Here is a 22,487-nt window from a genome sequence, read left to right as displayed (position 1 = left end):
CTGGAGATTTCTTTGGGGGAGATTCTAAAATTATGAATTCAATTTTCTTAATAGTTATAGGATTACTCAGGTTATGAGAATGTAATAATTTGTGTTTCTTATCTAAATTGTGAAATTTATGTACAGTTGCTCATAGTAGTCCCTATTATCCTTTTTTAAAATTTATTTTTAATTGGAAGATAATTGCTTTACAATGTTGTATTGATTTCTGCCATACAACAATGTGAATCAGCCATAAATATACATACCCCCTCTCTCTTGAACCTCCCTCCCACCCCTTTTGATGTCTGCAGGTCTGTAGTGATAGCTTCTATTTCATACCTGATATCAGTAACTTATGTCTCTTTTCTTTGTCAGTCTCACTAGAGGTTTGACAATTATATTCCTCTTCTCAGAGCCAGCTTGTAGTTTCACCAATTTTCTCTTTTGTTTTCTGTTTTCCTTTTCATTGATTCCTGCTTTTCTCTCTATTGTTGCCTTCGTTTTGCTTGCCCTGGGTTTACTTTGTTCTTCCTTTTCTATGTTCTTGAGACTTGCTGGGGTTTTTTTAATTGTTGTTTTAATATTTATTTTTATTTACTTATTTATTTGGCTGCACTGAGTCTTAGTTGCAGCACATGGGATCTTCGATCTTTATTGCAGCATTCAGGATCTTTTTAGCTGCAGCATGTGGGACCCAGTTCAAACCCAGGTGCCCTGCAACAGGAGCTCGGAGTGTTGGCCACTGGACCACCAGGGAAACCCCAAGACTTTGTTTCTTTCATTTGTTTCAAAAGTGTTTGTGATTGCTCACTGAAGCATTTTTATGATGGATCCTTTAAATTTTTTTCAGATAATTCTAACATCTCTGTATCCTGATACTGGCATCTATCGTTTTTCTCTTAATTCAGTTTGAGAACTCTGATGCCTGGTATGATGAGTGATTTTTTAATTTAAACCCCGATACTTTGGATACTGTGTGATGAAACTTTTGTCTTACGTAAATCTTCTGTTTTATCTGGCTTCTTCTGACGCTGCTCTGGCAGGGGAGCAGGGGCTCCTCTTCATTACTGTTAGAAGTGCGTAAAAGTCCAGATTCTGCCCGTGGTCTCTGGAGTCCCAGTGGAGGGGAAGCGGGGAGGAGACTCCTCATTAGTGCAGAATTGGGGGTGGGAGTTCTACGAGGCTTCTGCCATAGGAACGGCACACTACTGCTCCCCACACAGCCCCCCAACACCACAGGAGCGTGGAGAGACAAGGCAGTGGTGGACATCTGGAGTCTCACCAGGGCTCCTCTGACCCCATCCCCAGTTGGGGGACAGGACATCTCACTACCGCCGAGTTGGGGTGGAAGTCCAGGCTCTCCACCAGGTCCCTTCTCTCCCTGGTGCTGGGGTGTGGGGTGGCTCATTACCACCCAGCAGGGTCAAAACTCCCCCTCCCTACTTGTCCTTCTCTGATATCACCCCCCACACACAGTGATGTCACAGCCTGGCGAGGGCAGAAGTCCCAGCTCCTTTGCTGGTGTATGCTTGGGGGTTGGTTGGGCAGGAGGGGTGACAGTGTTTTCTCCGGTGTCTGCTTAGTGTCCAGAAGTCCCATCACACTGGGCACCCCCCTTTGCTGGTTCTTTGGCTAGAGAGGGCAAGTGTTTGTCTTCCCATTCTCATTTCTGGGTTGCTGCCTTCTTCAGCGCCAAGCCTAGAATCTCTAAGGCAAAAAGTAAAGCCGGGGACTCACCACCTTTCATTCCTTGTGTCCCAGAACAGCCAGCCAGTCTGCCTCCTCCTCGCCACCTTTCAGGGTCTCCTAGGTTTATTTGGTACATAATCTCCAGTATTTTTGGTTTTGCTTAGTGAGAGCAATAGGGGAAAAGATGTCCACTCCTTCTCCTTGGAAGCAGAACAACTCTTATCTTTTTATTGAGTCTTCTCACTTACACACTGTAAACTTCATGAGAAGAACAAGCCTACAGTATACAGTTTTGTATCCCCTGTAAGGCCTGTGCATATGGAGGGGCTTAATAGTTATTTGTAGGCTGGCTGGTTCACATGGTCTTGATCTCACAGAGAAAAACATTCTGAGAACTGTAACTAGGAGAGCCTGTTCAATAGCATCTTGTTGAATCTGTTCCACCTGTGGTCATGGAAGTGGTCATTAGGCATGAGACTTCTTAAAGAGGTGGGTTGGCATTTTCCTTTTCATCTTCACGGAGGTCATGAGCAGAGGGCGTTCTGCCCTTGAGACCCTTGAAATGCCAACCCAAGGCCTTCCCATTTCACGACAGGTGGCTGCTCAGAGAGCCACCCTCTGGGGACTTGCCAGCGGGGTCAGAGCTCACACTTCATGTCTCCTTTGAAACAGGAGGACCATGACACTATGGAAGCTGATCTGGACAAGGACGAACTGATCCAGCCCCAGCTTGGAGAGCTCTCGGGGGAGAAGCTTCTGACCACGGAGTACTTGGGAGTAAGTACAATGTGAAGGAAGTGGGGACCCCATAATAGGAAGGAGAGATGGGCCGTTGATGGACTTAGTGTTTACAGTAACACACGAGGATTTGGCTTGATCTGTTATGGTACTGGGTTTATGAGAAGTTCCATCGTGGCCAGCTTGCTTCCAGGGGCCCTAAAGGGCACAGTGGCCCTAGTTACTATCCTAAACAGACCCGCTGGCAAACAGAAGGCGGGTAGAGTACAGCTAAAAGGCACACTCTAGAGCCTTCGCAGTGTCTAAAGGCATGCTCGTCCCTGTGTGTGTGCACGCGTGCTAAGTCGCTTCAGTTGTGCCCACCTCTTTGCGACCCCATGGACTGTAGCCCACCTGTCCATGGGACTCTCCAGGCATTCTTGCTATGCTCTCCTTCAGGGGGTCTTCCCAACCCAGGGACCAAATCTATGTCTCCTGCATTGGCAGGCAGGTTCTTACCACCAGCACTACCCAGAAAGCCCTATGCCCATCCTTGCTGCTGCTGCTAAGTCACTTCAGTCGTGTCTGACTCAACCCCATAGACAGCAGCCCACCAGGCTCCCCCGTCCCTGGGATTCTCCAGGCAAGAACAATGGAGTGGGTTGCCATTTCCTTCTCCAATGCCTATCCTTAGGAGTAATCATTTACCCATCTAGATTCTTGGGGTTTTTTGTGCCTTATCTACGAGAAGGGAATACTGCTGCAGGTTTGTCAGTCATCAGCAAACAATCCAGTTCAGTTCAGTCACTCAGTCATGTCCGACTCTTTGTCGACCCCATGACTGCAGCATGCCAGGCTTCCCTGTCCATCACCAACTCCCGGAGCTTGCTCAAATTCATGTCCATCGAGTCGGTGATGCCATCCAACCATCTCATCCTCTATCATCCCCTTCTCCTCCTACCTTCATCGGGGGATTTCCCAAGGAGTCAGTTCTTCACATCAGGTGGCCAAAGTATTAGAGTTTCAGCGTCAGCATCAGTCCTTCCAATGAGTATTCAAGACTGATTTCCTTTAGGATTGACTGGTTTGATCTCCTTGCAGTCCAAGGGACTCTTAAGAGTCTTCTCCAACACCACAGTTCAAAAGCATCATTTCTTTGGCACTCAGCTTTCTTTATATAGTCCAGCTCTCACATCCATACATGACTACTGGAAAAACCATAACTTTGACTAGATGGACCAGCACATAGGGGATGGCCAAAACCATCAGACCAGATGAAGTCACCCACTGAGGCAGAGGGTGGACAGGGAGGAGGACGGGGCTGAATACAGAGGGCCCACCAGCATGTCGGGAGTAGGGGAAGACGAAAGGTGGCCCCTGAGATGGACAGAAAGGTGAACAGTCAGAGAGGCTTGAGGAGAACCAGGAGAAAACAGTGCCGTGGAAAACAGGAGGGAGAGATCTTTCCGGATGGGTTGAGTAGTCAATTGAAGCTTTGAGAGGCCTGTGGAGGCACATGTTAGTGAGGGGCCATGATCTGAGCTCCCCAAAGACTCCGCTGCCGTGGGACCCACAGGGTAGGTGTGAGTTGGGGGAGCTACCCATTGACTGGGAGAGGATGGCAGTGTCACAGAACATCAATCCGAGAGTGCACGGGTGAGCAGTGGGTGCTCAAAGCTAAGATCTGAAAGGAGAAGCAGATGCAAAGATTGAGGCCAGTTCAGACTGAAGCCCCATGACAGACAGCTGAGCGCACGGGAGTGAAGGCTTTAAAAGGGACTCCTGAAATTCTGATGCTGGTGGTTGACTGGGTCAGTTACGTGGACCGTAAAGTCTCCTCAGATTGGACAGGTCAGTGTTGGAGCTGGGAGCCAGGCTCTCAACAGCTGAAGCAGAGACAGTGACTTGGGAAGGAAAAAGATGGTGGGTGCAGGTGCGTGAGCTTTCACAGGGGCAGGTGGAAGCAGAAAGCCTGTCCATTCCCCTTGCTGCCCCACCCAGGCCCTCATCACCTCATCCTGAGCACTGGTCTCCCTGGTCACCTCATTGTTTGTGGAATTTCCAGGGGCTCCTGGCTGGAGCCAGTGTATGCTGGCAGAACTTGAGTTTGGAGGACAGCCAAGGGCTGGGCATGAGGGCATTGTTGGTAAGGGTTTTGGAGTTTACCCTGCATGAGCTGGGAGGTTGTCAGAGGGCGCAGAGCCGGGGAGTGACTCAGTTTGATTCATGTTTTACTACGTTAACTTCTGTTTTCACTTGGACTGCTTTGTGAAGGCTAGAACATAGAGGGGCAAGAGTGGATGAAAGAAGGGAGATGACGTAGGAAGCTGGGTGACCACTGGCCCCCAGTCATGGACAAGCACCACCACCCCTCAGAACGACTCAGGGATCAAAGGACCTTAACTGACCGCAGATGGAGGTCAAGCGGGGAGGTGCTCGAGAAGGGCGGGGAGTGAGGCACCCGGGTTCCGAACTGATGATGGAAGTCGCTGAGCCCTGACATCTGGGAGGACACTGGCTTTGTCAGGAAGGACGGAGCAGCACTGGAGAGGATGTGCCTGTTGAAAAGCAAGATGGTGAGAAAAGCAGAAGGCACGCTAGTGGGGGTTCTCTGGAGGGTGGTGGTACAGCTGTTGAGAACACAGCCCTCAGATGCTGGGTCTTCCCAGCACACAAGCAGGGATGTTCAGACGGAAACCCCACCACGGCCCCTTCCCTAATAGCTTTTAGCACCTCTGTACAATGAAATGCCGTGGCTGAGATGTTAACTTGTTAACTGAAGATTTTTAACAGCAACAACAAAAACAAGACCCTGAGCATGCTGTGACTCCCAGCTGGATCATGCAGGTTGGCAAGACGCAGAAGGGACAGAATTTTGAAATCAGCCAGTGGCCCGAAAATGGCATCCGGAAATGGTGTCACTTTACCACAGTCTGTAGTTCTAAATCTTAATGCATAGGTACTGTTCTTTTTACCAGAAGGAGATATTTAGAAAAGTTGCACGCATGCTTTATCTCATCGGTGTCAGTCTCTTTTCAGTGGCAATGTGAGTGGTAAGAATGAAGTACAGAAAGAACTCAGGACAGAGACGGGAAGCCCCAGTGTATTTGTACTAGATGGCTTCAAGTAACAGAAATGTGTTCTCTCCCAGTTCTGGAGGCCAGAAATCCAAACTCAAGTTGTCCCACAACCCTTTCTGGCTCTTGGGCCCTCCTTGGCTTGTGGCTGTGGACCTCCACACTCTACCTCTATCTCCAATAACCGTCTCCTTTTCTCTTTATGTTCTCTCTCTTTAAAAAAAAAAAAATTTATTTGCCTGTGCTGGGTCTTAGTTGTGGCACTTGGAATCTTTTTTTTAGTTGCGGCATGTGGGATCTAGTTCCCTAACCAGGGATCAAACCCAGGCTCCCTGCATTGGGAGCACAAAGTCATAGCCACTGGACCACCAGGGAAGTCCCTGTGTTCTCTCTGTCTCTTATAATGACACTGTCACTGGATTGAGGATAATCTAAGATATAGTCCATGGGGTTGCAGAGAGGCAGACATGACCTAGTAACTAAACAACAGCAACAACTTAACTACAATTTGCAAAGACCACATATGCACAGGTTCCTGGGGTTAGTACCTGGACAGACCTGTGAGCGGCCACCATGCCACCCACCGGGCCCAGTCACCGGAGGATCCCCTGTGGAAGAACTGTAAAGTTTCTATTAGAAAACTTACTGTCGAGCAATAATTACTGAGGTTATACGTACACTCTCTGTTTGTGTCTTAGTTCCTTAGATCTCCTTAGCTGCCCTTAGTCACCCAGTCTTTTTCTTTTTTTTATTTGGCTGTGCTGGGTTTTAGTTGCAGCATGTGGGATCTGGGATCCTTACCTGTGACATGGAAACTCTTAGTTGTGGCATGTGGGATCTAGTTCCCTGACCAGGGATCGAACCCCAGGCCCCATGCATTGGGAGCACAGAATCTTAGCCACTGGACCACCAGAGAAGTCCCAGACACCCAGTCCTGATTTGAAATTGGCAGCTGGCCAGCACTGCAACTCCCCTCACCTGCCCCCCTTGGTCTCTGGTGGTTCACACTAGGGAGGGTTGGTGGGGGGGTGCCCTGTACACTTGTTCACATGGGGGCTGCTAACTGCTTGTGCCGAAGGAGGGAACCTGCCAGAGACAGGAGTTGCATTTCCCTAAGGAATGTGCCCCCAAAGCACAACTTGTACCTCCCATTCTGATGTACCAGGGCGATCTATCAAGATCAGTAGAAAAATGTTGATTTTTTTGAAAACTGTATTCAAAAAAATTTTATTGAACCCGAGTCATTTGCTGAACATTCCGCAGAATCCTAGAAAAGTCTGACAAGCTGTTATCTTCCAGAAGTTTATAAAAGGACACAGAGCAGATAAACCTGTGCTGTTGATGAGGGCTGGAGATAACAGGGAGGAATGATCAGGGGGTTGATGGTTCTCGTCCTGTGTGGCTGGCCCAGGGCTTCTCATTGAATGTGGGTTCACATAGAATCTAGGCCCCATCCCAGATCCCCTTACCATAATCTCAGGAGTGGTTATTGTGGTTATTTTCAGTCACACACCAGTAACTGAAAAACTGCTATGTTGAGAGTGAGGATGGAGTACGAGGGTGGCTCTCCCCTCCCCCTCAGGGTGTTCTGAGAGTGAAAGGAAGCCCTTTCCTAGGATTCCTGTACTCATGGCTCCTCCCCTTCTGAGCACTGATGGGCACCCCTGAACCCTACAAGGCTGCACTCACTGCCTGTCCGCACCCCCTCAAGGATAAGCAGACAGCACTGAGCGCTGCAGGGCCTGGGGGCTATGAAAATACTGACGACCACAGGGAGCTCAGAGAGTCCCTGAGAATAGCAGTGGTCACATCAAATGTATCCTTTACTCACAATTCTGGTGAAGAACAGCACCCTTTTGTGTTTCTTCTTCAGTAGCAGGGCAAGATTGATGACTTGCCAACTTCTGCGTGCTTGGTTATATCTAAATTTTTAAAAATCATCCATACTATGCCAAATAAGTCTTAATTAATAATTCTTAATTCAGAATCATCCACACTATGCCACTTAATGCTCAATACCTTGGTTAAAGGGCTGTAGGTATTTTTCATAGAATCTCAGTTTTTTTGTTTTTATTTTGAAGTTTAAATTTATTGTTCAGTTACTTTTAACAACAGTCATAGGTGTGTCTTAAATTAGTTGGGCATGTGTCCTGGGCCAAGTCCTGTGCTGACTGCTTCACACTTCTGATTGCATTTATTTAATCTTCCCAACCAACAATGGGGTGAATTCTGCTCACATTGCATGTTATAGATGAGGAGGCTGAGGCTGAGAAAGGTTGAGGAACATGCTCAAGTGTTATTTGAGCCTGCTTGCTCTTTACCACTAAGCTGTGCTCTCTTCTGGGAGAGCTGTTGATTTTCCAGTGCACTGTGTTTGAAAGTTTAGAGTTTCTGACTGTATGAAATATTCAAAGTTACTTTATGGTCTAACACTGTTGTTATTCAGTCACTAAGTCATGTCAGACTTTTTGAGACCGCATGGACTGCAGCACGCCAGGCTTCCCTGTCCTTCCCCATCTCCCGGAGCTTTCTCAAACTCATGTCCATTGAGTCGATGATGCCATCCAGCCATCTCATCCTGTCATCCCATTCTCCTCCTGCCCTCAGTCTTTGCCAACATCAGGGGCTTTTCCAGTGAGTTGGCTCTTCACATCAGGTGACCAAAGTACTGGAGCTTCAGCTTCAGCATCAGTCCTTCCAGTGAATATTCAGGATTGATTTTCTTTAGGATTGACTGGTTTGATTTCCTTGCTCTCTAAGGGACTCTCAAGAGTCTTCTGAGAGAAGCACCATAGTTTGAAAGCATCAGTTCTTTGGCATTCAACCTTCTTTATGGTCCAACTCTCATATCTGTACATAACTGCTGGGAAAACTGTAGCTTTGACTAGATGGACCTTTACTGGCAAAGTGAAGTCTCTGCTTTTTAATATGCTGTCTAGGTTTGTCATAGCTTTTCTTGAAATTGAAGCAACAGCAATGATTTTTAAGCATAGGCTCAGTTTTTTTGGGGGGATGCCTGTTGTCAATGCTAATTTCTCCCTTTCCACACTTTCTTATTCCTCCAAGTTCATTTAGGTTTCCAGAGTTCTCTTAAAGAGCTGGCTAAAGCAGGAGTCCTGGCCCCACCCCCAGAGAGACTGAGAGTGTGGCCCTGGCCCTGGGAATCTGCATCTTTATTACACCCCTCAGTGCTTCTGCAGCCAGAGTCTGCGCCATGAAACACATTGCCACGTGTGCAGACCTCTAGGTGAATGGGCCTCTGCACGGGAAGTGGGTGCAGCTTGCCAAGGGGCAGGGCCCAGCCTCCCGGAGACAGGACAGAAGCTGGGGCGCCTGCAGCTGGCCCTGTCTTACTCAGTCAAAATCAAAACCAGGAAAGGAAGGGCTGTAGTTTCCAAGTTGTTTTTTTTTCTTTTTTTCAAATTTGTCTTCACGTTGGGTTTTTTGTTTCGTCTTGTTAGTTTTTATTTATTTGGCTGTGCCGGCTATTAGTTGCAGTATGCAGGATCTTTAGTTGCGGCACATGGGATCTAGTTCCCCGACCAGGGATCGAACCCAGGCCCCCTGCATTGGGAGTGCCGAGTCTTAGCCACTGAAGCACCAGGGAAGTCCCTGGGGGGCTTTCTATTCACGTTTCTACCCGTTATTTGTGCTCTGCCTCACCCTGTCGTTGAAAAGTCAGCTGGAACTAACTTAAAATCCATGTTCTGTGAAAACCCAACCAAATGAGCAGTGGGGAGAGCCCCAGCCTCCAAAGATTCCAAGTCCTTTTTCTTTTTCAGCTTGTTTCTGGGATTCCTTTTTATGATTACAAATGAAGTACATGCTTATTACTGAAAAGCCAAAAGTAAACACGGCGTAAACAGCCACCGTAATAATTCTGTCCACCCAGCAACAACCACCGCTCCCTCTGTTCTCCTTCCATTTATCTCTGTGTCTTATCTTTCCTTTGTCAGTTGGAATTGAGCTCAACTGCAAAGAGCCAGAAATCCAGCCTTACCAGACCCAGGGCTCATCTTTCACTTTCCTTCACCCAGACTATCAGGAAGAAGGGAGCATCCAGGTTTTGTGGGCCCTCCAGTCACAGGGTTGTGGAGGCCTTCTGTAAAACAACACAATATAAAGTTTAGGTATTAAAGCGAGTATCCAGAGTGAGAATTAGAGAAATAAATCACAAATTCAAATTTTAAGAATTGATGAATCAATAACCAACAAGGATTTACCATATGGCACAGGGAACTAGACTCAGTATCTTATAATAACCTATAATAGAAAAGAATCTAAAAATATATATATATGTATAACCGAATCACTTTACTGTGTACCTGAAACTAACACAACATTGTAAATCAACTGTAGTTCCATTTTTTTAAGTAGGTAAAGGAAAAAAAAATGACAGGTACCAACATCAGAAAAATAATGTTTTATTAACTAGTGGCTTGCCACACGCTGTTGAGGTAATCTGCATGGGTTGGAAAAGAATTTCCAGACACAGAGCATTTCAGAAGGGAGTGATTTTATTAAGAACAAAGAGCAGAGATAATGTGGGCACTGCGAGCGCAGTGGACCAACCTCCTGACAGACCAGGGAGAGTTGACAGTTTTCGTGGGTTAGTAGTCAACTTTTATAGCCTCAAAACAAAGAAAATTCCTGCTGGAAGGTTGGCATTAGGTGATTGGTTAGGGCACTGTAGGGTGACTACCTGGATGGGCATCTTTGCCTAATTTGGGGTCAGGAAGCCTGCTGGTGATGATCACCGGGGCTTTTGGCAGTGGTTACAAAGGAGCTCTGTCCACTTCAGAGGGGACCTGGTTCTGAGCTCCACTTCTGAGGCCTTGGTGCGAGGCCTTGCACCTGTGGCCTTGGGGCAGGACTCCACACATGCTTCATAGTTTTCTTTCTGGATATTTTTTGTCTTATGCTCTTTGATTGCTTCTACATATGTGAGGAGTTTGTAATATTTTCTACAGTGAAAGAAAAGAAGTTTTATTTCTTATTATTGAGAGATTAGAAATTTTTCTCTACTTCACATTTCATTTTTGGTAATGCTGTGTAAATTTTTAGGATTTCTATTAAATTTGAGAAAACCTTCCTCAAACTTCTGAAAATGGAAGACTAGGGACATTTCAAGTTTCCTTGTGCACCGACTCTTCATAAATACTCTGATGACCTGGGGAATTCCTTGTGGTAGCTTCTACACCAGGACAGCTCGTCGTTTGGCTATGCACAGAAGCGACTGAGAATGATATTTCTCATTAAACCCAAATTGTATGTCATCTGGGTTCAACACCCCCTTAGCTAAGTTCCAGATTGTCTTTGGGCATTCTAATACCGTGTGGGGAGGTATAACAACAGAAGTTGGAGTAGAAAGAAACAGCACTCTTCAGTTCAGTCGCTCAGTCGTGTCCGACTCTTTACGACCCCATGAATCGCAGCACGCCAGGCTTCTCTGTCCATCACCAACTCCCGGAGTTCACTCAAATATCACGTCCATCGGTGATGCCATCCAGCCATCTCATCCTTGGTCGTCCCCTTCTCCTCCTGCCCCCAATCCCTCCCAGCATCAGAGTCTTTTCCAATGAGTCAGCTCTTGGCATGAGGCAGCCAAAGTACTGGAGTTTCAGCTTTAGCATCATTCCTTCCAAAGAACACCCAGGACTGATCTCCTTCAGAATGGACTGGTTGGATCTCCTTGCAGTCCAAGGGACTCTCAAGAGTCTTATCCAACACCACAGTTCAAAAGCATCAATTCTTTGGCGCTCAGCCTTCTTCACAGTCCAACTCTCACATCCATACATGACTACTGAAAAAACCATATCCTTGACTAGGCGGACCTTTGTTGGCAAAGTAATGTCTCTGCTTTTGAATATGCTGTCTAGGTTAGTCATAAGTTTCCTTCCAAGGAGTAAGTGTCTTTTAATTTCGTGGCTGCAATCACCATCTGCAGTGATTTTGGAGCCCCAAAAAATAAAGTCTGACACTGTTTCCACTGTTTCCCCATCTATTTGCCATGAAGTGATGGGACCGGATGCTATGATCTTCGTTTTCTGAATGTTGAGCTTTGAGCCAACTTTTTCACTCTCCTCTTTCACTTTCATCAAGAGGCTTTTTAGTTGGTCACTTTCTGCCCGAAGGGTGGTGTCATCTGCATATCTGAGGTTATTGATATTTCTTCCAGCAATCTTGATTCCAGCTTGTGCTTCTTCCAGCCCAGTGTTTCTCATGATGTACTCTGCATATAAGTTAAATAAGCAGGGTTGACATGACTGCAATTAAAACTTGCTACTTTTGCAAATTTTACAAAAACATGTGACTGAACACATTGCTAGGGTTCCAAAGCTCCATCTGGAGACCTCCATTTACTGCTTACTGGTCAGAGCTGGGTCCCATGGCCCTTAGCTGCAAGGGGGTCTGGAAAGGTGTTTTTAAGTAGGCGCATTTCTGGGCCAACAAAATCAGAGGGCTGTTGGTCAAGAGAGAGAGAATGAGTATTGAGTGGACAGCTAGCAGTGCCTCCTTCAGCTTCCAGGACTTTCTCTGTGTGTACGGATAGACAGATGTATTGTGTGCCTGTATTTTCTTACAAAAATGCATACTGTTTAGAACATGCCATAATTGCTTTAAGTGATTTCACCAGTACTCAAAAACTAGTACTGGGAAATTTTTTTTTACCTAAATTGATATGTGTTGACCATCTTTTGCTACAGAACAAATTGTTGTTATTCAGTCACTCAGTCATGGACTGAGCGTGGACTGCAGCAGGCCAGGCTTCCCTCTCCTTCACTGTCTCCTGGAGTTTGCTCAAACTCCTGTCCGTTGAATCGGCAAAACCATCCAACTATCTCATCCTCTGCTGCCCTTTTTTTGCCTTCAATCTTTCCTAGCATGAGGGTCTTTTCCAGTGAGTTGGCTCTTCTAATCAGGTGGCCAAAGTATTGGAGCTTCAGCTTCAGCCCTTCCAGTGAATATTCAGAGTGGATTTCCTTTAAGATTGACAGAACAAATTACATTCAGCTAAATCACATGCTGCATTTTTTGGGTTTGTGTATGTGTGTGTGTGTGTGTGGTTAAATATGCTCTTTTTTTTTTTTTGGTAGCAGAATGTTTTTTCAGAGAGCGTCTCCATGTGTAACCCAGATGGGTGCTGAGTTCTGTGATGGGGAGGGTGGTTGTTGGGAACCCTTTCCCTTCTCTCCCAACACACCCTGAAGCATTTCTGTGGAACTCAGTATAGACAGATATGCTTTAAGACCTTTTCATCCCCAAAAGGCTCCTTTGCAGCCGAGGTACCCAGAGAGGGCCCTGGAGCTCCCCACAAGCACAGGGGGTTGTGAGGTAAACAGGAAACAAGCCCTCTGGGCTCCTCTGAGATACCCAGCACCTAAGGTAGTCATTCTAGGCCCTCATACGAATGCTCTTCACCAGGGACCCACCAGGCGATTCTGCCCACAGGCTGACCCAGTTTCCTCATCCAGTGCATGGGTGTGTGCATGCTAAGTCACTTCAGTCGTGTCTGACTCTTTTCGACCCTACGGACTGTAGCCCACCAGGCTCCTCTGTCCATGGGATTCTCCAGGCAAGAATACTGGAGTGGGTTGCCATGCCCTCCTCCAGGGGATCTTCCTGACGCACGGCTGGAACTTGTATCTCTTATGTCTCCTGCATTGGCAGGCGGGGTCTTTACCAGTAGTGCCACCTGGGAAGCCCTTCCCCACCCACTGGAGAGGACAAATACCACCCACCTGAGGTGATTTCTTAGGCCTGTGAAGTTTTAGGGAAATGGTGTGATGGGGGAGGGCGGGTTCCAAAGGCTGAAACACGAGTATGTGCTGTGTTCTCTCTCCTGAGGAAGGAGTTGGAAGGGTGACCTGGGAGGGACAGTGGAGCAGGGAGGAGGCCTGGGGTGAGCAACCCACACACTCGCCATCTCCCTTTTCCAGCGCTTAAGCCCTAGCCTTCCTCTCCTAGCTCCTGTGGAAGGACCCAGGTGTCCGGCTGGCATAAGGGAGGGGGAAAGAGAAGGCCCAGGGGATCCTAAGGTACCAGTGAATATCGGACTTGAGGAGCCTGCCCTGACGACGGGGACAGCGGGTCAGAAGGGAAATGGGAGGAGCAGCAGACAGGAGGGCAGTGCCAGTGATGGCAGGTAGGAGAGCCTTCTTTGGCATATTTCACAGGACAAGGGAGATGAAGCTGCACTAGCTCTTACTTGGGAAGCTTGTGGCCCATCGTTTCCTACACAAGGGTGGAGGCCTCCCATCTCCTCTCCCCTGCCTTTCTCCCCTCCCTCCTCCGCCCCGCCTCACCACCCTGCCCTGCCTGCCCATCCAGCTGCTGGCTGTCCCCACAGCACAGCTGAGACCTGGTGCTTCCCTCCCACTGGAAGCTGGCCCTTTTTTCTTCTTCCTACCTCAAATATTTAAAAAAATATAAAGAAAGCTGAGCACTGAAGAATTGATGCTTTTGACCTGTGGTGTTGGAGAAGACTCTTGAGAGTCCCTTGGACTGCAAGGAGATCCAACCAGTCCATCCTAAAGGAAATCAGTCCTGAAAATTCATTGGAAGGACTGATGTTGAAGGTAAAACTCCAATACTTTGGCTACCTGATGCGAAGAGCTGACTCATTGGAAAAGACCCTGACGCTGGGAAAGATTGAAGGCAGGATGAGAAGGGGATGACAGAGGATGAGATGGTTGGATGGCATCTCCGACTCAATGGACATGAGTTTGAGTAAACTCTGGGAGTTGGTGATGGGCAGGGAGGCCTGACATGCTGCAGTCCATGCGGTCACAAAGAGTTGGACACCACTGAGCGACTGAACTGAACTGAACCTCAAATACTAGATAAACCCAAATAACTTTCAAGCAAAAATCAAGAAATCAAAGATGTACTCCCATTCATATATTTTCTGATTTTTTAAAAATAATTGTTTCTTTGCCCGCGCTGGGCCTTAAATTGTGGCATGTGAACTCCTGGTTGCATCATGTGGGATCTAGTTCCCTGACTGGGTATTAAATCCAGACCCCCTGCACTGGGAGCACAGAGTCTTAGCCACTGGACCACCAGGGAAATCCTTCAGATTTTTTTTTTTTTTACATTTTATTTGTAAATAATTATAGACTCACAGGAAGTTGCAACAGTAGTAGAGAAGTGCCAGACACCCTGCACCCAGCATCCCCAGTGGCAACTGTAGTAAACTGTAGGTCGATGTTGGCACAATCCACAGACTTCGTTCAGATTTCGCCAAAAAAGCGATTTCTTTTTTAAACAAATTTTCTTAATTATTAACATAGCTGTTACAGAAAATAGAAAAAAATGATTCTTGGTTCACTGTCCTATGTGGCCACTATAAGCATTAGTGTCCCTTTCCTTCCAGTCTTTTTGTGTACTTTTAGCATAATGGAAAGCATCATTTATGTACCATGTTATTACCTGACTTACAATGTTTTAAATAAACATGTTTCTTCATAACCTAGTCTTTATCCTTGTAAATGGCCATATAATATTTCAGATGAATATGCCATATTTTTCTTCATTGCTACCCTATTACTAGACAGATTGTTGCAGTTTTACTCTACAGTGATTTTGTAACAAACAGCTTTATTTAACAACTTCCATATTTTGGAGTCCTCCTCTAGGGGCTTTCTTGGTGGCTCAGACGGTAAAGAATCTGCCTGCAACGCAGGAGACCCAGGTTCAATCCCTGGGTCTGGAAGCTCCCCTGTTGAAGGGAATGGCAACCCACTCCAGTATTCTTGCCTGGAGAATCCCATGGAGAGAGAACCCTGGCAGGCTACAGTCTGTGAGATCACAAAGAGTCAGACACAACTGAGCAACTAACACTCTAGAGTTTAACACCCAAGGGTATGAACATTTCAGTGACTCTTGATATAAAATGCCAAATTACTTTCCAAAAGCACTGTCTCTAATTTCCATGCCACTGACATCTTAAACTGTTGCCAGAAGCAGATGGGGTAATTTCTTTAATTGTCACTCATTTAATAATTTAAGGATGATATGGTTTTTGTGAAATTGTAGTTTCTAGTTACTTGTAAAGTTGATGATTTTTTTCTTCTCTTGACTGGTGATACTTATTATTTTGTGACTTGGCTGTTCAAAATCTTTGCCCTATTATCTGTATGGTGTTTTACTTAACTGATTTATAAGAATTCTTTATCTAATGAAAATCTTAACCTTTAACCTGTTAACTGTGCTACAAGTATTTCTTCCCAGTTCATTGTTTTACCTATTAATTTGGTTTATCAAATACTTTATATATGGAAATGTTAATTTTTTATAAAACCAAATCTGTCCATCTTTTTTTTCCCTTCTCACTTTCAAAAGTCAGTATACTCCAGAGATGTGATAAGTTACTATATTCAACTCTTTTCTTCCCCTTTTTCCATGGTCTGATTTTTTTTTAATTTATACTGCTAGATGGTATAATATGCAAGCTAAAGGGATTTTTCCTGACATTTCCTGTTTATCTGAATAATCTGTGTCGTGACCCTTCCTCACTTATTGCAAAGTCTCTTATTCCTATAAATGAATGTATTAAATACAGTGAGTTAGAATGTGTGGTCTGCTCTCAGCCAGATGACCGCTCCAGCCCTGTTTCCTCTTTGCTTCCACCAGATCATGACCAACACGGGGAAGGCGAGGCGGAAGGGGACGGCTGGCGTGCAGTGGGGTGGCCCGGAGCCCCTGCGCCGGCCTGTCACCCCCAGTGGCCACAGGACCGGGTACCCAGCGTAAGTCCGGGCTAAAGGAGGCAGGGACTTATTTTCCTAAGCTTTGTTTTGATGAACTGCAGTGAAAGATGTACGTATTTAAGAAGTCAAAATAAAATGTTCGTACTATAAAGTATTTCTCTCTTTATTATTCATCTTTGGGGGATTTTTTGAAAGGAAAGTCTCCCTTTTCCCCCGCCACGTTTCTCAGGGTCTCCAAGACACTTAACAGCCTTTATCTAGGAGAAGCCTGGTGTTGGCCAGTGTTGATTCTGAAGGAAAGGACCAGAAAGGGGCAGGGTGTCTACCCAGAGGGGACTCAGTCTTTTCTGCAGCCCCTCACCGCAGCACCAGGCCCTTCATTGGGAAGGAGTGTCACAGTTTAAGATGCCACCAGCCTCTTTTTCTAGAGGATTTTTAAAAAGAACTATATGCAGTTTTGGCTGCCAAGCCTTTATTCATTCTTCATAGCCTTGCTCCAACTCTGTTTATATAAACAAATCTAGTCTGGTTACCCAGAGCCTCTGGTCTGCCTGGGAACCCAGGGACCAGACCGCTGTGGACTTTTGGGGAGCCCTAGGCCAGGCAGTCCAGCTTGGGCCTCTTTGGAGGTCTGGGTGACCTCTTCACCTTTCTAGAGAGAACACTGGAGAGAAATAGGTGCACATAAAAGGGACTATGGAGAGCAGGCAAAAACCTACATTTGTTCATGCAACAATTATTGGCCGTTCAGTTCAGTCGCTCAGTCGTGTCTGACTCTTTGTGACCCCATGGACCGCAGCACACCAGGCCTCCCTGTCCATCACCAACTCCCAGAGTTCACTAAGACTCACGTCCATCGAGTCAGTGACACCATCCAACCATCTCATCCTCTGTCGTCCCCTTCTCCTCCTGCCCTCAATCTTTCCCAGCATCAGGGTCTTTTCCAATGAGTCAGCTCTTCGCATCAGGTGGCAAAAGTATTGGAGTTTCAGCTTTAGCATCAGTCCTTCCAATGAATATTCAGGACTGGTTTCCTTTAGGATGGATTGGTTGGATCTCCTTGCAGTCCAAGGGACTCTCAAGAGTCTTCTCCAACACCACAGTTCAAAAGCATCAATGCTTCGGCACTCAGCTTTCTTCACAGTCCAACTCTCACATCCATACATGACCACTGGAAAAACCATAGCCTTGATTAGACAGACCTTTGTTGACAAAGTAATATCTCTGCTTTTCAATATGCTGTCTAGGTTAGTCATAACTTTCCTTCCAAGGAGTAAGCATCTTTTAATTTCATGGCTGCAATCACCATCTGCAGTGATTTTGGAGCCCAGAAAAATAAAGCCACTGTGTCCACTGTTTCCCCATCTATCGGACATGAAGTGATAGGACTGGATAACATGATCTTTGTTTTCTGAATGTTGAGCTTTAAGCCAACTTTTTCACTCTCCTCTTTCAATTATTGGCCCTAAAATATTTCAAACGAATATAATATATTTTGCTTCATTTTCCCCTATAGCCGAGCAGTTTGCTTGTTTCCAGGTTTGCTTTATAGTCATTTGTAACAAACAACCAGGCACCGGGGCTACAGCAGCAGACAGAACGCAGAAGCACCTGCCCTGTTAGATCTGGGTCCATGAATGCTAAGGGACGCCAGAGACCCTGCACCCAGACCTGGTGGAGTTTGACTGCCCGTCCAGGACCTGACCTGTGAATATTTCAGGGCCCATGCTGTGGATCAGTGCTGAGATCTGTTTGATTTGACTTCACAACTAGTTACCATGTGCTTCATATTTCAGGGTTTTTATTTTTCATTATTAATGTCTAAACTAATATGTCTTTTTCTCTTTAACCTACAACCAATATGTTTTAACCTACAGCAAAGTTGAAAGAATTATTAACAATAAAGAGCTTCCAGCTGTTAGCATCCTGCAATAATTGTGCTCTCTTGCTTACTCTCTTGCTCTCGTTCTGTGCATAAAATATAATTTACACACATATACATTTTTTGTTTGCTGAGTTGTTGAAAGCAGGTAGCATATTTTCAGCCCACATCTCCAAAGAATAAGAATATCTTTTTATTTAACCACATGAAAGTGAAAGTCAGTCGTGTCTGACTCTGGCAACCCTGTGCACTATACAGTCCATGGAATTCTCCAGGCTAGAATATTGGAGTGGGTAGCCATTCCCTTCTCCAGGAGATCTTCCCAACTCATGAATCAAACCAGGGTCTCCTGCCTTGCAGGTGGATTCTTTACCAGCTGATCTACCAGGGAAGCCCATAATTTTTAACCATATAGTCACACCCTAAAAAGTTAACATTAATTTAAAAATACGAGCATATAAATATTCCCTAATTGTCCCCCAAATGTCATTTATGTCTAAGAAGTTTTGTACTCGACCTTTTGATTCAGACCATAGCCAAGTATCAACTACGAGTAGATCCAGTTTATAAATATAATATCTTTTTGAATGGAAGAAGTAAGAGGAACTAATAAAATTCATCTTGTTTGAGATGGGAAAGAGGACACTGAATTATCATTAAAAAATTTTTTTAAGTTACTAAAACTCTGCCTTTACAGAGAGGCAACAATAACTTACGCATGTTTAATCAGGAAGGAGGGCAAAGATAATCTAATAAATACAAGAGCCAACCAATGGGCACAGTGAATTGGGTCAAATGTTCTACCTTATGGAGAGGAAAAAGAGGACATTCTTCCCTGCCTGGGGAGCACACATGGCATTCCCCTGACTTGTGGAAGTGTTCCCTGCAAGGAATGAGAGCCCTTCATTTTCCTGAAATTCCCCGACCAGGAGTCGAACCTGTACCCCCTGGGGTGGAGTCCTAACCACTGGACCGCCAGGGAAGTCCCTGAACCTTCTGATTCTAACGAAGCCTTTGCCCCATAACCAACTCCATCCGTTAGGCCAATTTAATGAACATTTATAACAATTCTTAGTGCCAATTGCCCAGTTCAGTTCAGTTGCTTAGTTGTGTCTGACTCTCTTCGACCCCATGGACTGCAGTACACCAGCTTCCCTGTCCATCACCAACTCCCAGAGCTTACTTAAACTCATGTCCATTGAGTCGGTGATGCCATCCAACCATCTCATCCTCTGTCGTCCCCTTCTCTTCCCGCCTTCAATTTTTCCCAGCATCAGGGTCTTTTCAAATGAGTCAGTTCTTCACATCAAGTGGCCAAAGTATTAAGAGTTTCAGCTTCAGCATCAGTCCTTCCAGTGAATATTCAGGACTGATTTCCTTTAGGAAAGTTGCTAGAGGTGTAAAAATAAACAATGTGGTCCCTGCCCTCAGGCGCACACAGAGCAAGGGAAGAGAGACAGTGCTCATAATTCAGTAAGTAGGTGATGGCAGAGCATAGGGGTTCCCCTCAGGCAGGCAGCACAAAGGTAAGAGGCAGGATCTTCAGATCACCTCTTTAAAAAGATTATATGAGTCTCCGTTCCCAACCAGTGTCCTCTGATAACCTAGTGATGCCAGATGTGTAGATAAAGCAAGAATCTTAGCGACAATATGCATTACATGCATTCCAGACGCTAGTACTTTTGCAGTCAGTAATCCCATTCCTAGGGTTTTACACTGAGATAACCAGATATGTACATGCACACAAAAGGAGTTACTGAAAAATCATCTAAATGCCCAAAGCAGGAGGCTGGTTAAATTATTATCCACACAAAATGTATTGAAAATAACATTTTAGAAGAATATTTAATGCATGGGAAGAGCCTCACAAGATGCTACTAAGTGAAAAAGCAAATTATGAAATAGTGTGGATCTAACCTGCTGGCTGAGCGCCAAAGAATTGATGCTTTTGAACTGTGGTGTTGGAGAAGACTCTTGAGAGTCCCTTGGTCTGCAAGGAGATCCAACCAGTCCATTCTGAAGGAGATCAGCCCTGGGATTTCTTTGGAAGGAAGGATGCTAAAGCTGAAACTCCAGTACTTTGGCCACCTCACACGAAGAGTTGACTCACTGGAGAAGACTTTGATGCTGGGAGGGATTGGGGGCAGGAGGAGAAGGGGACGACAGAGGATGAGATGGCTGGATGGCATCACGGACTCGATGGACGTGAGTCTGAGTGAACTCCGGGAGTTGGTGATGGACAGGGAGGCCTGGCATGCTTCAATTCATGGGGTCGCAAAGAGTCAGACACGACTGAGCGACTGAACTGAACTGAACTGAACTGAACTGAACCTGCTGGCCAAATATAGCAATCCCAAGTTTTGAGTGTGGTTTTTTGTTTGTTTTTTAGGCGTATATTTGCTCTTTTAAAAGAAGATACCAAATAAAATAAGAGAAGCTATCAAATGTTAATTGGAGTTGTGTCTAGGTATTGGGAGGACAGGGCAATCTGTTTTCCATATGTTTTCTTGATTTCTCATGATAAATGCTGGTTTTAAAATCAAGAAAAGAAAGGTTGAAAATAACGACTACAGTCGCCCCTGTGCAATATGGGACTCTCCATCACCCTGCATCTGACAGCACCTCCCGACCCCCTCCCCAAGGCCTGTCCCCAGGTTCCGTGTTTCCTGGGCTCCCTTACCTTCTGGCCCTCTGGCTACTTCCCTGGGCCATCCTCCTCTTTGAAGCCCACATGGTCTGGCGGTGACTTCCTCAAGTTAATGCTGCCACATCACACCCATGACCTCCCAGACCCTACTGACTACCCTCCTGGGAGCTCTGGAACTTCTGCCCCGTGGCCGCTATGTGCTGGTCCCCAATTCTCCGCCCTCTTCCTCCTAAAACACGGTGGTGCAGGCCCCGTCCTGTGTTGAGGTCCCCATCCCATCCTGCTGGTCCTCTGGTTGCCATTACACTCTGTTGACACCCAAATCTCCCACCCCAGCCCACTCTTGCCCCCAGTGTACGTGTGTCCCGTCACTCCCAGATCACTACCTCCTAGATGAACACCCTTGTCTTCTGAGCCCCCTGCTTCAGGGAATGGAGTTAATACTCCCAGACACGGAGCCAGGATCCCACCCCAGGGTGCCCAGCCACCCCTTCCCCTGGCTCTGGCACCTCCTCTCTGCCCTCCTGAGCCAGCTCCTTCTCCCCAGCCTGGGCAGAGCCTGCAGACCATTCGGCCTGCCACAGTCTGCCCTCCAGGACCATAGACACAGTGATCCTTCTAGCACATCATCATGGAATCTCATTTCTGCGTCTTCTATTTCCTTTATTATGTGCATGCTCAGTCGCTCCATCATATCTGACTCTTTGTGACTCCATGGACTGTAGCCCACCAGGCTCCTGTGTCCATGGGATTTCCCAGGAAAGAATACTGGAGCAGGTAGCCATTTCCTCCTCCAGGGAATCTTCCTGACCCAGAGATTGAGTGAACCTATGGTTCCTGCATTGCCAGGCAGATTCTTTACCTCTGAACCAGCTAGGAACCCCTATTTGAAGACCAAACTACTCAAACCCTGGCCGATCAGGTCCTTCTTAATTGACACTCTCCAATCTCCACCCTCAAAGTCACATGCTCCCCAGGGCACTATGTTCCCTCTGGCCTGCATTTTTTGGGTGCCCTAAATCTCTCTGTAACAAAGCAGTGTAAATGTATGCTTTCTTTTTGCCTCCTCTTGCTTCATCTTACTTGTTCGTGGTGCTACCTCTGCTGGGAAATTTCCCTCTTCAGCCCCCTGGCAAACCCCAGCCCAGAGATCAGAACCAACTGAGTCACACACACAAACACCGAAACACACATACACTGAAACACACACACACACCGATACACACATACACTCATACATACACTACATATACACATGTGCACACACATACATATACACAGGTACATACACACACACATATACTCACACATATACTCATACACAGAAACACATACACATTCACACACACAAGCCTTTCTGCCCTGCAGGGCAGTTAGGTGTCTGCTTATCTTTGCTGCTGGAACTGACATTCAAGAACAGCTGTTTGATGGGACAGAGCAGGGACAGGCCTGCCATGGTATGTCCCCACCAAGCCCTTGCTGCGAGCAGATGGCTCGTGTCTCCTCGTAGATGGGAAGCGAGTACCGTGCTGCTGTGGGCGCGCTGCAGAACCCTCCCGGGATCTGCTGTGAAGGTACCCTGCCTCTCTCTGATGTGCTTGCCCAGGCCACCATCTCTCGCAGGCGCCCAGTGCACGTCTGCTGAGTGGACCAGTCTCCACCGACCCAGGTGGCAGCATTAGACACGACATACACCATTAGATAGTGTTCCAGAGAACAAGCTCTTCCCCACTCCTGTGCCGAGTAACTCTTGTTGTCAGGGCTGAGACACATCCCATCTT

At 46.4% G+C, this 22,487-nt stretch overlaps 1 protein-coding gene across 1 annotated transcript in view; it reads left to right on the top strand.

Moving 5' to 3' along the window:
• The first annotated feature begins 2,316 nt into the window (after positions 1-2,316).
• Positions 2,317-22,487, top strand: part of LOC120854264 (lisH domain-containing protein ARMC9-like) — a 39,636-nt gene continuing 19,465 nt past the window's right edge. Inside the window, exons 1-2 of the mRNA XM_040228124.1 lie at positions 2,317-2,448; positions 16,101-16,216. Of these exons, the coding sequence (XP_040084058.1) occupies positions 2,326-2,448; positions 16,101-16,216 (239 nt within the window). The 5' untranslated portion in view covers positions 2,317-2,325. The remainder of the gene's footprint in view (positions 2,449-16,100; positions 16,217-22,487) is intronic.

This window comes from Oryx dammah, unplaced genomic scaffold, assembly GCF_014754425.2.
Source record: "Oryx dammah isolate SB20612 unplaced genomic scaffold, SCBI_Odam_1.1 HiC_scaffold_27, whole genome shotgun sequence".
NCBI lineage: Eukaryota > Metazoa > Chordata > Mammalia > Artiodactyla > Bovidae > Oryx > Oryx dammah.
The sequence above is the reverse complement of the archived record's forward strand: the minus strand, read 5'-3'. Positions and strand labels throughout refer to the sequence as shown.